Source organism: Lactuca sativa, chromosome 2, assembly GCF_002870075.4.
Source record: "Lactuca sativa cultivar Salinas chromosome 2, Lsat_Salinas_v11, whole genome shotgun sequence".
NCBI lineage: Eukaryota > Viridiplantae > Streptophyta > Magnoliopsida > Asterales > Asteraceae > Lactuca > Lactuca sativa.
This window is the reverse complement of record NC_056624.2, coordinates 45,329,226-45,346,633: the sequence shown is the minus strand read 5'-3', so window position 1 is coordinate 45,346,633 and position 17,408 is coordinate 45,329,226. Positions and strand designations below refer to the sequence as shown.

The window sequence follows — 17,408 nt, the reverse complement described above, 5'->3', positions numbered from 1 at the left end:
GATATGATTTAGTGTATGATATTTATGTGCACATCGGTATCCTGGTATATAGGATGATGTCATGTTAGTGATCGGTTAGGTCGGTATCCTGGTTATAGGATGTTGTTATGCTATTGATTTGTTAGATCGGTCTGTTGTCTATAGACTGTTATGTGATTATATGTTATATGTGCACATGGTTGTTTGGTTGGGGGTTAGGTTGAGGCGGTCCTGCTTTGTGTTGTAGGCCAACATACCCAGCGAGCGGTCTGGATAGGCTATAGGCCCTGCGAGGCGGTCCAGTCATGCCGAAGGCTCGGGAGCGGTCTAGATAGGTTGTAGGCCTGCGAGGCGGTCCAGTCAGGCTGAAGGCTCATTATGCATTTTGTTTACTTATATGCTATATGTTGTGGTTATATCGGTATGGCATTGGTATTTTGGGGGTAACTCACTAAGCCTTCGAGCTTACAGTTTCGGTTTATTGTTTCAGGTTCAGCGGATGACCGTGGGAAGGCGAAGGCATGACCGTACACTTCCTCGATTGATGATTTTGGTTTCTGGGAACTCTAATGTTTAAACTATTTTGAAAACAAATTGTAATAACCGAATGGTTTTAAATGATTTAAAAAGTTTCAAATTTGCTCAAATTTTATGGATGTTACAACCATCTTGAGGTATAAAGTCGCCATCTTGATCTTTAGTTGCTTAGATCTCATTTTATGGAAGTAAATGGTCACTTTTGGTACATAATGGTGTCATTCTTGGATTGGAACTTGTTATGAAGATTGGGTTTCAGATTTGGACATCTCTAGACCTCCATGGACATAAAGTTGCTCACTTTATCTAGCCTCAGCCTTTGTCCATGCCCTAAACTTTGTATAAACCTTAGTTTTGAGTGTTTTAGGCTCTTAAGGCCTTGCATGCATGTAAAGTTGGCAACTTTGCGTGGCAACTACACCCTAGGGGGATGGATCTATAGTTTGGAGTCTTGAATTCCACTGGAAGGGACTGAACATGAAAAAGGACTGAAGGGACTCGATGAGTTGCTTAGCCAACTCGACGAGTCGGGCAAGGTTCACCCGTTTTCGGGATCCTGAGTGATCTCGGTGAGCTGATTAGGGGTTTCGACCTAGAGATTCCGGCTTAGAGTTTTTGGCCCTTGGACACTGAAGAACTCGACGAGTTACTCGCATAACTTGGCGAGTTGACTCGGGATTTCAGTTTTATGGACCTTGAAGGAACTCGACGAGTTGGGTTTAACATGGACCGTTGACCTTGACTTTGACCAGGGTTGACCAAGTTTGACTGTGAGGGAATTTATGGTATTACAAGATTTGACAAGTTAATCACATGTTGGTTATAGACATTTGAGTTGGAGTTGCGTGTTGGGACTTATTTGATCTTAGCAATTCAACATTCTTGAGAGGTGAGTCTTCTCACCATACCAATGGGTCTAAGGCACCAAGGCCAACCCATTTTACGTTAAGTGGATTATTGATTGATTATGCATTATGTTAGTATAACTCTTGCATGGAAGACCCCAGGGGGGTTCCCGTGGCAGTAGACTGAGACCATGTAGGGGTTCCCATGACATTAGTGTAAGACCTTGGAAGGTTTCCATGGCATTCTAATATATTTGCATGTTTAGCTTGTATGATATTTCTTGGTAGTAAAGACCATGTTGGGGTTCCCATGACAGGTAGTTAAGACCATGTGGGGGTTCCAGTGACACTAGGTTTAAGACCTTGGAGGGTTTTATGGCATCCTTATATGTTGTATGCATGGCTCATATGATTTATGTAGTTTTTATAGCTAATATGGATTATGTGATTATGTGGATTGTGTGGGGTATGCTCTGGGGAACTCACTAAGCATTAGCTTACATTTTTTTATTGTTTCAGGTACTTCGGAGCCTTGATGGCGCGACATGCTCTCTCAGGCGTTTTATGGGACACTCTGATATTTGAAATAAAAATGTTGATATTATGAATTTAAAAACAATTGTTCTTGAGATTTTGTGGTTCATTGGAAATGTTTTGATTATTTAAAAATGAAAAATTTCTTTTGAAAAACAAAACTGGGTCGTTACAATATATATATATATATATATATATATATATATATATATATATATATGTGTGTGTGTGTGTGTGTGTGTGTGTGTGTGTGTTTGTGTGTGTGTATGTCCATAGATCAGATTACATGTTTTTCTTTACTTCTTAGAGCTCATAACTCTCTTTTATTAGAGTCTATTGTAACCTTGTTCAAAATCAATCAAAGAGCTAAGTTGTTAATATTTAGATCATTGTGTTGTTTTAATTTCATAGTTACTGATTCGTTTATTGAAAATTTTGATTCATCAAAGTTAATGATTACATGCATTTAACGCTATGTTTTTCAATCGCATTATGCATAAGGATTAACCACGTACAAACCATAAGGATCATCTATGAAAAGGTTGTACTTTTTGGCAGCCAAAAGGACAATCCATGTAAAAAATTATACTTTATGTTGGCCACAAGGACCATATAGTTTGTTAGTTGAATCCGTATGATTTGCTTTTCACTTAGACTACATCCCTTGTTATTTTGAAATGTCCATGCTTCATCATTGGCTTTGTTAGCCATTTTTTTCATTTAAATGTCATATGTGTCTTACATGCAAGGGTATGCTGGTCTTTTTACATTTGTGCCCAAGTGAGTACGCATGTATATGTTGTCATTGTGGTATCAGAAAGTTTCTTCACTCATCCTCGATCTAAATCCACAATTTCTCAACAAAAAAACCTAGTTTTGTGAAGCAAAATCGACAACGATGGTTTGGATAATCAGAGCAGATATGGATGAAATCGATGTAGAAGTTCATTACGGTAATGAAACTTCGTTTTTCTTCAACTTTCTTCTTCCGTGTAAACTTCTAAACCTCACACTAAAACTTTTGTTTTTCTTTTGAAGCTAGTCATCCAACTATTTTCTCTATACGCTTGTTATATGTGGGAGTTCACCAACTTTCTTGGAAGGGAAAGCACAAATACATGGACTTGGTAAACATTGACCAGTTTTCATTCAACATTGATTTATTGGGCTACGCTGAGCATGTTAAACTTTTATATTATCACTTCAAAAGACCATTTTGGGTTGTTTGTGTTAGCTAGTAACCAAAACATAAACCACCTTAGGTCATATGCAGTGGCGGACCTATGTAGGGCCTTTGGGGTCCCGGGCCACTGCTCAATTTCCGGCACGCAGTGTAAATTTTTTTTTTTTTTTTTTTGGTTTTTTCTATTAGGGACACCCGCTTGAAGTACGAGGGACACCCCTACTAAAACAGTCTGCGTCCGCCACTGGTCATATATGTCCAACCATAAGATAATAGAAGTATATACATAGTCCCCGTCCCCTACCTGCTCAAATTGGGGAGGGGGGTATATGACCTTAGTTTTTTTATAGGGGGGAAATGGGAAGCTACACATGATCCTATTTTTTTTTATATTTTATATTTAATCCTGGAAATTTGGCTTTATAAGATCAAGACTAAGTGTAACAAGGGATAAGAATCGAATGGATTTCAAGAAAATCAAGTTTTTTTGGTTTAAAGAGGTGCTGCATGTATCCCAGGAAAAGTAGACAACCTTCTTTTTTATTTTGGCATTTTTGGGCCTTGAAGTTTGGCATACTGCCAAAAATACCCCATTTTCGAATTCCCTTTGTATTATTATTATTATTATTATTATTATTATACCCCTTCACATCTATGCAATGCATATTATTTAATTAATTCATTTGTCAGATTTACAAAAATTAGTCTTTAGTTATATAATTATTCGTATTATTTATTAACCTATTTCAAAATACTCCAATTAAATAGAAACAGGGCGTAACATAATTCCGAATAAGATTTCAAATTATCTGAAATTCTTATCGAAACTAACAAAGAATGAGAGCTTCACGAGTCATCAGTTAGCTGTCTTTACTCAATAAAATACTATGATTTTGCTATTTGCTATGTTTATTGCTATAAACTTTATCATCATTTTTTTTTAAAACAACCTTTCTTTTATGTAATTTCAATACACTTAGGACCTAAGTGCCTTTTTGAATCCTACCGAAGGCAAAGTGATAATAGAATACATTGTGTAACCGCATCCTGTTCAAAACTCTTTGAGATTTGGAATGTCACAAGTATAAGGGGTGGTGCCCACTAAAACAAGACAATCCAATACTAAATTAGCAATAGTGCTTATATCTTCATCATCTGTTGATAGCAATGGCAAGGCGATGTTCAAAAAGAAACGATATTAGGGCAATGCAAACAGCCAAACAGGACATCAAAATGATTCTGCTCAAGCGATGCATTCTATATCTATCAAACATTTTGCTAGTCAAAGGTGAATAAAAAATTGTACGGAAGTTCTGACAGATTTAGTTACACTCTTGTCTAAAAAAAATACATGAAGAAAAAAAAAATAGTCAACAAAGAAACAAAAAGCCATTTTTCAAGTCATTTCATTACCATCACACAAACAAACAAACGTCACAAACATGTGTTTTTACCAAACCAGGAACCCCTCATAATCATAACATCCAAATCCAATGGTAGCAAATAATAAAACACAGAAATCATATCCGGGCAGAATAATGTAATAAATGATCAGATTTAACAATAGAACATAACACGTTTGACATTCTCCTTGAGGGCAGGAAGAGGCCTAACTGCTGCATTTGCACCTGGTGCACGAGTGCTCCTCCCACCACCACCACCCATCCCACCACGTCCACCAGCTGCACCACTTATCATTGACCCACTGTCTGATGTATCTGGCTCCATGTAAAATCTCGCTCGGAATGCAGCCAGATGAGCATAGTATGCAGGTGGCACTGCATATATCACATTAACATTCATTAATAAACAAAAAAAATTTAAAAGATAACAACATATTTACAACAAAAGTAAAAAAACTCACCAATTGAAACAGATCGTGTGCACCTCGCATAACTGTCAAAAATAAATAAAACAAAACAGAAAATGGAATGAATTTTTATATTATGATATACGCCATATATATGAGAAAGAAGAGAAAGCAACATACGTGTAACAAAGGTTATTTGTGAGTGACTGCAGATCATCAGCTGAAAACTTATTCTCATCCCACAACACATGGTAATGAGCTGGACGACTTGTACCCTGTTTTTGTCACACAAACACAATATATATATTTATATAAATATCACCACAATACAAAATTCTAGAAGCTTCTCAAACATATTCCAGTAAAGGTAAGCATTATATATAAAATTATTACCTGAATACCAGCATGGCTGCAGAGATAAAAATCAAACTCGGTGGGATGACAGATCTTGGAATCAACAACAGTGCCTGAAGATTTATATTAAAGAAAAAATTAAACTTACATTCGTTAAAATATTTTAAAAGAAAAATAATATTAGCATACCTGGAAGAATGTTTCCACTTCTGTCAACAGAATTACGATCATGGTGGTTGTTAGCAAACAATCTGGTGTGATGACGTTTTTGAACCACAACAAATGTCACTGGAGGCTGATAGTTTGGCTCCAATGATGCACACGCTTTTCGGATTGCATCAAGCTCATAAAGAAGCACTTGATAAAACTGCCCTTCACTCACACCATCTCTGCATTCATCAATCAAACAATCAGAATATTTCTTTATAAACATAATCAACTCAGTTCGAATGTTCCATACCTATAGAAGATGATGCGCTGTGGTTTTTGGCCAGTTGCTCTTCTGAAGGATATGAGAAGCTCCCTAATGATAACAAAATATTAGAGACTAGTAATTAAAGTAAACAAGATGAAAAGAAAAGAAAAAGCTTACTTGATCATGCCACCAGAGACTTTGCCTCTATTAGGATCCTGCCATTCCTTGAACAGATCTTGAATCAGTTCTTGGCGATGAGCTTGAGCACAGACTAATCCCGCATACTTTGTAATCTCAGGCCAATCTTGAGAAGCAACAACCTACATATTTCCATTTTCAGTAATATAAAATTAAAGGTAAAAAGAAAACAATATGGAAAAGAGGAGAATGAATGGGAGGGGGGTTATTACAGCAGCAATTGAGGGGCTGGAATCTTCTCCAGGGTGAGGGTGAGTGACATCAGCACCAAATATGATTGTTGGGACATCACTGACATTAGGGATTCTTCTTGACAATGCATCAGCAAGAACAGTATTCCTTCCTCCAACTTTCACATTGATCTTTAAGGCTACATTTGCAAGGTACTGTTTACTCATCCTGAACACATGCTTTGTTAGACAGCATTGTGAAACAATCCCAAGATCAGTCTCGCAGATCCTCTTCAAATCACCTGCAAAAATATTATACATATGATATTATTATTGATATTATAGCATTTTTTACCAAACTACCGAGGGAAAAAATATTTTAAGTAAATTATATTTTGGCCCCTGATATATCTGTTTTTTTTGCAATTTTGGTCCTTATTTGAGGTTTTTGTAATCTGTTTGTTCCCTGTTCAAGATAAAATCACTTATTGGGACCAAATTTGCAAAAAACAGTTAGTTATACAAAGGAACAAAAGTAAGTCGTTTAACTTGGAAAACGGACCAAAAACGTTACAAAACATCAATAAGGACCAAAATTGCAAAAAGAAAATATGTTAAGCGAACAAAAATATTTACCAAACTATAACAATGTCATCTAATACAAATCAATTTTAAATGCTATAACTTGGTAGAGTTTTAAAAGAATAACATCCTAATAAGAGAAAATTTATTTAAAGTAAATTACATTTATGGCCCCTGATATGTCTTTTTTTGCAATTTTGGTCCTTATTTGTGGTTTTTGTAATGTGTTTTGCTCCCAGTTGTAGATAAAATGACTATTTTTCGGACCAAATTTGCAATAATCAGTTATACTCAAGGACCAAAGTCATTTTACTTTGAAAACAGACCACAAACATTACAAAATATCAATAAGGACCAAAATTGCAAAAAGAAAGTATGCTAATTGATAATAACAAACAATTATAATAGATTTCTGGTTTAAATTAGATACCATAAAGTGAGCCATTGTTATCTGGGAGAATGACAACAAGCAAATCAAGTTCTTTTTTGTGGGGTTGAAGTTTAGTCATTGCATCATGGAAACGAGCTTTCAGGACTCTTTCAACCTGATCAGGACGACCAGTAAATGCAGGAAGCACGGGTTCAGGATTAAATGCCTGTAAAAACAAAAGCATTTATTAAAAAATATATAGATATATTTAAAAAAAAAAAGTTTTATTTTTTTGACAATACCATGCCAGAGGTATTGCACATCTGTGCAAGCTCTTGACAGAAAGCTTTAGCAATATTATCTTGAACATTTCGTGCGAAATTTATGCAAATCCAGCTGGCGACTGTTCCACCATTAACCATTTTCTGTCAAAAAAAAAGGTCATTAGAATGCAATAATGTAGGATTCTATTAGGTGCTAATTAAAATACTGAAAAAAAAAAAGAACAGGTAGTTACTTTGTTCATCATGTTCCACTGGCCAACTTGAGGCAGACAATCCCTTTCACGTCCTGTGTCATGGTATTTAAGCTAAAAAAAAGCAAATAAAAAAATTAGGAATAATCAAATACTAAATAAATGGTTGGTTATCTTTAAATAAAATAAATAAAAAATTCACTCATTTACCCTGGGAGGAGGTAATATTCGGGCTTCAACAGAGGCTAAATTCTGGCTAATTTTTATACCAAATTCCTTAGCATAAGGATCCTGACCATAAGCATTGTGACTAACAGTCTGCAAAAACAAAGCACATATTTATAACTTTTCTTAACAATTATAGAGTACATAACATAACATTATATAACAAAAAACAAGAAAGAACATAAAAATTTAATTTGAAAAAGATGACATGATTGGAGAAAATCATCACGGTTTTTTGTAGATTTTTATTATAAAGATTTCCAACTTAACCATTTTGACATGATGCAACCTATTAGATGATTAATTTCAAAATGTCTGAAACGTTTTGTGTTTGATCGGATAAAAAAAGGTACAAATGGTTAAAAAGCAAAATTATGCAAAACAGAATAGTTCTTTTTTTTGTAATTTGGCCTTACAAAAACAAAAAAAAAAAAAAAAAAAAAACAAACCTTTAAAATATCCTTCTCTCTTTCCTGAGGTCGCTGACATGTCACCTTAAGAAGAGCAGTGATTTGTCGCTCATTTAGCCTCTTGGAATACCTTTGGCCCTCTACAATTTTGCATACCTGAAAATTAACAACATTAGAATGCATTTATTGTCAAACTAATATTAAACAAGAGAAGAAAATAAATAAAAGAAATTTTATAACCTCCATAGGGAGATAATTTGGCCTCTGAGTATTCCCAACTTGCAGACATGGCCATTGAATATGCTGAATGGAAAATCCATAAGTTTCCCGAAAGTATTCAACCACAGATTTCATTGTGCCTCTGTCATCAACTGGAAAACTGATGTTTCACCAAAATAAATAAATATTATCATCATGTAATCAAGAAAGCTTGACATAAACAACAAAGAAAATTGCTTCTTACTTTAGTTCTCGTGTTGCTTGAGATGTTAAACCAGATATGCGATACTTTCTGCGCATATTTCCACGGTGGGTAACTTCAACCTTGACTCCTCTCAGTGCCTTTTTGATCTAGTCAGCATAAATAAATAAATAATTAAATGGGTGTTGAATCATATTAAATCACTTTACAAAATGTTTAAAAAACAAGCTAACCTTGACTCGGTCTGCATCAGATAAAGGTCTTGCAGAAACATCCCTGTTCAGAAGCTGTGTTACAAAGTCAATCACAGGCAGTGGCTCAATGAAAGCAGTAGAAGACATATCTGCATCACAACATGTCATAAAACAACATCAGAAAACTTGCAAATTTTTTAGTAATTTACAAAATTGGTCCCTGTACTTTCTGAATTTTACATGTTTAGTACAAAGTTGAAACCCTTTACAAAATTGGTTCTATTGACTTTCTTATTTTGGTCCTATTGATGTCATAAAACTACATCAGAAAACTTGCAAATTTTTTAGTAAATTACAAAACTGGTCCCTGTACTTTCTGAATTTTACATAAAACATCAGAAAACTTGCAAATTTTTTAGTAAATTACAAAATTGGTCCCTGTACTTTCTGAATTTTACATGTTTATTACAAAGTTAAAACCCTTTACAAAATTGGTCCTATTGACTTTCTTATTTTGGTCCTTTTGATGTCACAAAACAACATCAGAAAACTTGCAAATTTTTTAGTAAATTACAAAATTGGACCCTGTACTTTCTGAATTTTACAAGTTTAGTACAAAGTTGAAACCCTTTTCAAAATTGGTTCCATTAACTTTCTTATTTTGGTCCAAATTCCAAAATTTCATATCAATTTTGTCCCTTATTGAAGATTTCAAAGACTAAAACCGATATGAAACTTGAAATAAGGACCAAAACTGAAAGATGTTTCGAATTTGAGCTAAACATGGTAGAAATTAGAAAGGTGAGAGGCCGTTTTTATAATTTACTCTAAGATTTTATAATGTTGTATGATCAAAGGAAGCTTTACTTTACATGAACTGAAAATTTAGGTCAAAGTTACTTGTAAATTGAATAGCAGAAAACCTAACAAACCAAATAGGGTTAACAAACTAACCAATATTCAGGGAAAGACCCATTTGTGTAGGCCTAATGCTCTGATAAAAACCACGCCAGCTTTCCAAACCTTCACCCAATGGTTGTCTACGCCCAAGATCAGGGGAATAAAAAGACCTCCCCACAGGGGTATATCTGCATAAAATTCAATCAAACAAAATATTATATCATTAGATACTCCTAAAGTTACCAAAAGTTAACAACTTTGCTTTTGATATTCGTATATACCGATTAGTAGGCAGTTCCCTTAAAACAATATCCAGAACTTGAAGAGCTTCTTGTGGAGCATCCGCTTGCCTCCCTTGTAAAAACATATCCAGGTGATGTAAATCTGCACGTGAAGCTAACTTGATCACAACTTTGAAGTCTCTCTCTCTCCTGCAGTAAAAAAAATGGGTTTTAGAAAGATGTTGAATAAAGTTAAGTGGTGAAGAAAGATTTTGTTAAGAGAGAGAAGAGAGACCTAGCAGCTCCTGTTCCATCATCTTCATCAACAAGGGTGATTTTGAACTCTTTTGAAACAAAAGGAAGAGGTCCAGCAGTATACAGACTCTTTCTTCCATCATATGCAGGAAGCCTCTTTCCAAGATGAGAATCCCTGTACAATTTCACCAGTTCTCCCAAAACAGCTCGATTCACACCACGTGAAGTTACTTCTGGTGTGATTGTCACCTATATGAATGAAGAAAAGGGTCACATTATCACATACTCATATCACATATAAGGAATAAAAAGGTCAAAGAAAAACTCACATCATACTGATGTAAATCCTTATCAGGTAATTCAGCAAAGAAATGGTTTGCTTTGACAATGCATCTGATTCCAGTGCTACCCTTTCCAGGACGCATAGGAAATCTCATGGATTTGCTGGAAGCAGGTGCGATTTGCATGGGCTCTTCTTGCTGCACAGTGAGTTGCTGAAACTGAGTCACTGACTCGTCTACAACCTGGTCAGTGGGTGAAGTGGAAGACGACTCGCCATGATGCACTTCAGCTGGTTTCACATGTGGAATAGGCTGCAAGGTGGCCACAGGCTGTTGGGGAGCCTGTGTAGCTTGGTACAGCTCGGGAACCGATGGCCTTGAAGGGCCACCGGCATACGAAGGTCCAGATCCACCACCACCACCACGCCGCTGAGGTGGTGCAGTTCCTCTTGGAGGCCTTTGTTGTTGTTGACCTTGTTGGGGTTGATCAGGTGGACCACCATAGTATTGTTGTGGTGGTGGTGGGCCACCACGCTGTGGTGGTGGTCCTCCCCTCTGAACCCATCCTCTTCCTCCTTGAGGTTGTCCGCCTTGGTAACCACCTCCTTGTCCTCCTCCACCTTGGTAACCACCACCTTGATAACCACCCTGCCCTCTTCCTTGATAACCACCCTGTCCTCTACCCTGGTAGCCACCACCACCACCACCACCTCCCTGTTGCTGTTGTTGTTGTTGTTGCTGTGGTGGCCTTTGAGCACCACTACCTTGTCCGGAAACAGCCTCCTGAGGCTGAGATCCCTCACCACCGGAGGTTTCAGTCCTCTTCTTCCTCACCATTATGACAGCTAAAACAGAGAAAAAAAATCATTCACAGTTTAGCCATAGGAAAATAAAGTGCATTCATCATAGCATATTCATCAAAAAGGATAGCAAAAAAACATCAAACAGTAACATAGAGAAAATTTTAGAATTATTTAATGATATATAAAGTAATCATAAGGTAAGAAAAATCACAATATACAGATAATTTTACCAAAAAAAAAAAAAAAAAAAAAAACACAGTCGGAATTATAAAAAGAGGAAGAAGGTATGTCTAGCGAACTTCATAAGTGTCATTATAAAACAATATTAACAGAGCACATATAAGATCAAAAGTACGTTTTTTTATGTAAAATCTGGTGAAAGCAACAAGGAATTTTTTTGAAGTAAAAATAGTACAAACACATCGAATAAATGAGCATAAATATTCTGCTGCATGTTTATATATTCACAAAATCTAAAAACGTACAGAAAGAAAACACATTATGTCATGTTTTACCTTGTGACTCTTCAATAAGCAAAAGAAAATCACATAGCCAAAACCAGAGCAAACTTGTACAAAATATATAGCAGAAGAAATTATAACAAAAAAAAAAAAAAAAAAAAAAGCAAAAGCGAAAGTTTCTCACAAACGAAGTCTCATAATCGCATTCAACAACACATAGCAAATTACATCAAATAACAGTGCTCCAACACATAAACTTCAAACAATAAGCACAAAACCGAACGCAAAATTTTACAAAAAGAAAAAAGTAACAATAATAACAGCTCATCACAATACACACAAATAACAAAGATGAAACGAGCATATACCCTACGAAATCGGCACAGATCGGTGTAGAAACACGGAGCTAGAGGCGAAACCTTGCAGATCTAAGCGAATGATCAGCAAGGAGTGATGGCTGAAAACCCTAAAGTTGAGTAGAGAGTAGAGAGAGAAAAAGGATTGAAAGAGAGAGGAGACCTCAAACAGTTGTTTTTATCTTTTCCTCTTTCTTAGTAAATTCCCCCACAATCTCTCTCTCCTACTTAAAGCTGCGGTAGGTCTAAGGAAAATGACAACTACGTCCCTAGTTTCTTCCCTTCCCCCGACTCAGATGAGTCGACTCGTTGTGTACTTTGACTCGGTTGATTTTTTTGGATAACGGATATAAAGTCGCCAAACGAAGCCTTGTTACAAAAATAATTATTTAATAAAAATTAAATAAGTAGAACTTTAAAGAAAATCCAACTTGATATCTTTGGAATCTAAAAAAATTCACTATATTATATTTTCGTTCGTTATATTTATTTTATAGTATGATTTTGTCTAAATTAATCTTGGTAACCATTTTATAACATTGTATTTTTATTAAAGTCGTAATATAATATAACAATGTAACTTGATTCAAACAATCTTTGATACAATATGATTTCAAAAAGAATTAGAATATAAAATGATGATTGCGATTACCCATATCTTTTTATTGGATAAGATTAGGGTTTTGAGAGTTTTTTCTCTAATTTTGATGTGATCGTCTTTTTCTTTTAGAATCCTATATATCAACATTGTAACGACCAACTTTTTAAAATATCCTAATCCTAATAAATAAGTATCCAATTGTCACGTGGCAATTGTTGAGGCCCTCCCTAGCGAATTTTCCCGCTCTAGATTTCTATGTGAAGTTCTGAAAATGACCTTTCCGCCTCTTCATACCCCACATTCGCCTTCTTCTCCCATAATCTCGCATATCTCTGTTACTTCCTGATTCAAATTTTGAAATCCTAAAAAGGTAGATATCCCTAAATAAGCAATTAATAACCCAAGTTTTTTGATGTTTGAATGGTTGTTCAACAAGATCGAAACCAAAAATAGTTTAGGGTTTTGGATGGTATTCATCGCTGCCTTTTATCATCCGTTACCGGCGACATGGTTCCAATTAATCGACAAAATCTTTTCACCAATTTCAGCCACTCCGTGGTGGCCCTGTCTGCTCTAGCTGGTAAGCTTCTCTCTCTCTCTCTCCTCCCCCCTCCCCCCCCCCCCCCCCCCGATAACGTTACAGTTTCTCTTAAAATCTCTGCAAATTTAGATGTTTCTTTAATGCTTGGAATATTCAGGGGTATATGAGAGCTAAAATAGTGAAATGCATTTGTCGATCATCATCATTTCGATTTTGGGTTAACTGTTTTAGAGTATGGTTTGTTTACCTTAATGAGTTTCTACTATCTTTTTATGGGTTTTGATTATTATGATTCTTTATGTGTGAGATATATATTATTGTGATTATGGGTTTTGGTTATTATACATGATATTCGTACTATTCTGATTATTTTTCTTATTCTCGATTAGAGATTGCAATTTAGTTTCGCCTTCATATAAATATTACCTTTCACGTTTGACTATTTGACTTCTAAGTTCTAAGTTCTAACTTCTAACAACCATTACTATACATCTTGATGATTGAGATGTGGATGAAGTTATGACAATACATTTTAAAAATTATAAAACCTGGTGCAACTATATAGGAAGGAAACACAACATAAGGCTTCCTAAAGTACAGATAAAAGTTCAACAGAGAAAACTTTATTTTGTTTTTTAAACTTAATGCTTATTGTTATGCTATAGGAAGTGAAAAGGAGCAGAAATGGAAAGGCACCTCACTCAGAGCGGTGCAATTATGATGATCTTAATGAATATTTATGGTCACCTAATTGTTTTTCTTTGAGTTGGCTTATGTGTAATAAACTCCCTGCAAAAGGTACCGAATCCACTTTTTCTGTAGATTTTAGTAACCCAATGTTGATTCATGATTGGTGGTATATATAACATGTGCAGAGGGATTTAGAGGTTAGTTTAGACCGACAATTTTAAAGAGATGTGCAAGAATCTAAATGTAGGAGATTATGCTAAAAAACAACAAAACTTTTGCTCGATCAAGTTACTTCTTTAAGACTATTTACTGTTGTATTCGACCTTTTTAACTGCTAAAATGTTATATGGAAGTTTAAATACTTTTTTATAATGTCATTTTGATTGCTTAATATTCAATCATCTAGATATACGTTTATTAATATTTTTAGGTTATACTCCCTCCATCTAAAAAATAAACATTTTTTCATCTTAATTTCTTTTTAAAAATATAACCTTCCTTTTTTCTGAAGGATTTGCATATATACATATATATATATATATATATATATATATATATATATATATATATATTTGTACATTAGCAATTTATTATATTGTCTCAAATCAAGCATTCATTTTCAGGTAAATAATCAGGCTCCATCAAATAATCAAACGTTTGCGGTGACCGGCAAAATTCAAAAATACTATATTGTTGTTGTTCAGGCGATGTTTTTTTTTCATATATTTGTCGGCAACAATGCAAACTATCTTGCTATATATTTATCTTTCCAAATATTGTTTAATGTTATAGTTTACTACTTGATTTAGTACTAAACATGTAAGAAATTTTCTTTATTCGTTCACCATTGGCAAGATACCTAGAAAGAGATTCAACAGTAAGTAATATGTATTGTTTTTTTAAAGTATTATCAAATTTTACAAGTAGGGACTTACTTTCAATAACTTTTTCAAGGGAATCTAATTGTCTCAGAAAACCATTTCCATCGACTTTTGCTATTTTTTTTATAAAATGGAAATAAGTTATCATTTTTTTGAAAAAATTTATTCCGTAAAATAACCCTAAAATAACAATGTACTTTGAAAGTATATTGCTATAATTAATGTAAATGGTTCGTGCTACTAAAGTGCCAAAGTTGTTTCAGATTCCTTGCAAAAGATATTAAGTGTTAAAGTTCAAGTGATCAAGTTATGTACTAAAAATGGATGCTTCATGTTGAAACCGAGTGCTGATTTGAATTGTGTTTTCCAATTTGTTTTATTTATAATCTCACTTATAGGTAAACTTTCATAACCTAGCTCCATCTTTTCCAATTATAACAAATAGTTTTATTTATAATGTATTAGGTGTGAGACTCATGTATTACATGGGTTTATTTAAAAAAATTAAATATGAAATTTTAACAATTTAAAAAGTTCGAATTTATAAGAAGAATGAGAAAAATTTTGAATTATTAAAATTAAGGAAGCTTTAATGTATTGAATACATTACATATATAAACCCTTTCTAATAAATACCTTACATATATATTACCTTACATATTAAATGTGAAATTTTAATTTAATAAAATGAAAAATACAATAAAATGACAAGTGGAAAATAGAAAATTTTAAAAATCTAGAAAATGCCATGTGTCCAAATAAATGAGAATATGACATGTGGCAAAAAAAAACATTCATTTATTATAATAGATGTAATATTTGTATTTAATACTTTGGTACTGATTCTCATTTTCAGGAATTATGTTTGCCAATTTGTTCCAAATAAAATGCAAGGTAATTCACTCGAGCCAGTAAGTTATCTAAAGCCAACATAATGGTACTATTTTTCTTTATTTTTAGATTCATATGTTGACAATATAAGATGAACGTGTGTTGCTTTTTCTTACATTTAGACTTTTAATTACATATCATATATGTTTCATTTTTGTTTTTGATTTTTTTACTCATTTTTGTTCTAACATGGTCTCATGGAGTTTTTACTAAGATGATTAATTTGTATATAATGATCATAAAATTACAACATCAATCTCTTATTATATACAAAAAAATGTTCGCAAATATATTATTAAAACCTATTTTTTTTCATAACGGTGTATATATTTATTTTAAAACAAAATTATAAAGTTACTGACAAAACTTCTATCATTGTAAATTAATATTTTTTTTTGCAAATATTTAATTAATCCTTATAATTTTGAATTATAAATATTGTTTTTCTTCCCAAGAATCATGCACCAAAAGTAAGGGTTCAATAAGAATAAATATTTTTTTTACAACCCATGCACTTGTCCTGCTGTAAGTGCATCACAACTTCCATGTATTTAATAAGAATAAAACTCCAAAACTGATAATATATTGCATTATACAAACTCCTGACTTTTATAAAATAGGAAGATTTATATGTGTAATTAAATACTTACAAATTACAAAGTTATTAAAAAAATACAATATTACAATTCATAAGCTTTTCTAAATTAATGATATATTATTTTATTAAATAATCAATTTTTTAGCTCTATTTAAAATTAGCACCCGTGGGTTCCACGGGTTTTAACCTAGTTGATTTATAAAAATAAATGGTTTTAATAAAAAACGATATACAATAATGATTTCTTAATACATTATAAAATATATTTTTGAAATTTTGATTGAATAAATATAACATAACACACGTTGGGTTTTATGTAGTTTTCCCAGTAAAAATAAGATGGATTTGTGAATAAAATAAGATTATTATTCATGAGATATTTGTTGTAGATGGAAATAATTTATAAAATAACATATTTTTAGGGGTTTAGTATATCCGTGGTAATTTTATTTGGAACTTGGGAAAATATGGTTTTAATTTCTTAAATCGTTTTATCAAATTTTGGTTTAATATGGCGACATATAATCATAATCAATCAATAATAAAATATATAAGTTAAAGTCAACGGAACAATCGGCTACATATGCAAAAATGTTTTGTTAATATAATATGTAAACAGTTTGGTAATTTTCTAAATGATTGGTTTTTATTGAAATATTTTGTAATTATTTTAATATAGTTATATGAAATCACGACATTTATGGATGTTTCCAGAATATTAAATTGTTTTGAATGAATGATTTGGATGGATTGTTTTCAAATTATTATGCAACGTACAGATCAATGTTTTAAAATCGGCATTTTAATTAGGGTTTTGGTTTCCTTAAATTTTATATATTATGTATTTTTTAGTATGGATCCTTACTAATAAAACAATAGTTCCTAAAGACACATGTATCTCCATAGCGTGCCATGTCAGCAAATGTCACTTGTCATCATAATAGAGTTTTCAAACAATTTCCGGTTTCATTTAAAATCAATAACAACAAATTCGGTATTCATTAAATGTAACTAATACCGATTATTATGAGAATTTCCACCAAAATCGGTATTCATTCAACAAATTATTATATCGTTTACAATCACAGAACTCAAATATTGATTGCATTACTGATTTTATAGCTTTCAACTTTTATCATCCTTTATTTTTTGGCTTATCAGAATCTTTTTAAAAATTATAATAATAGAAAATATTAAATTCAAATGGAAAGTATTTAATTATCCCAT

At 33.2% G+C, this 17,408-nt stretch overlaps 1 protein-coding gene across 1 annotated transcript; it reads right to left on the bottom strand.

The window, feature by feature from the left end:
* Positions 1 to 4,470: 4,470 nt before the first annotated feature.
* Positions 4,471 to 12,185, bottom strand: LOC111887178 (protein argonaute 1). Its single transcript, XM_023883333.2, has 21 exons — positions 11,992 to 12,185; positions 10,408 to 11,204; positions 10,119 to 10,327; positions 9,884 to 10,033; positions 9,657 to 9,790; positions 8,742 to 8,851; positions 8,551 to 8,657; positions 8,328 to 8,466; positions 8,127 to 8,243; positions 7,663 to 7,770; positions 7,495 to 7,566; positions 7,280 to 7,402; positions 7,038 to 7,203; positions 6,068 to 6,327; positions 5,835 to 5,977; positions 5,703 to 5,765; positions 5,432 to 5,631; positions 5,282 to 5,355; positions 5,069 to 5,163; positions 4,943 to 4,974; positions 4,471 to 4,856 (listed from the first exon to the last, which is right to left on the bottom strand). Exons 2-21 carry the CDS (start codon positions 11,194 to 11,196, stop codon positions 4,636 to 4,638), a joined length of 3,312 nt encoding a protein of 1,103 aa, XP_023739101.1. The 5' UTR covers positions 11,197 to 11,204; positions 11,992 to 12,185; the 3' UTR covers positions 4,471 to 4,635.
* Positions 12,186 to 17,408: the final 5,223 nt, after the last annotated feature.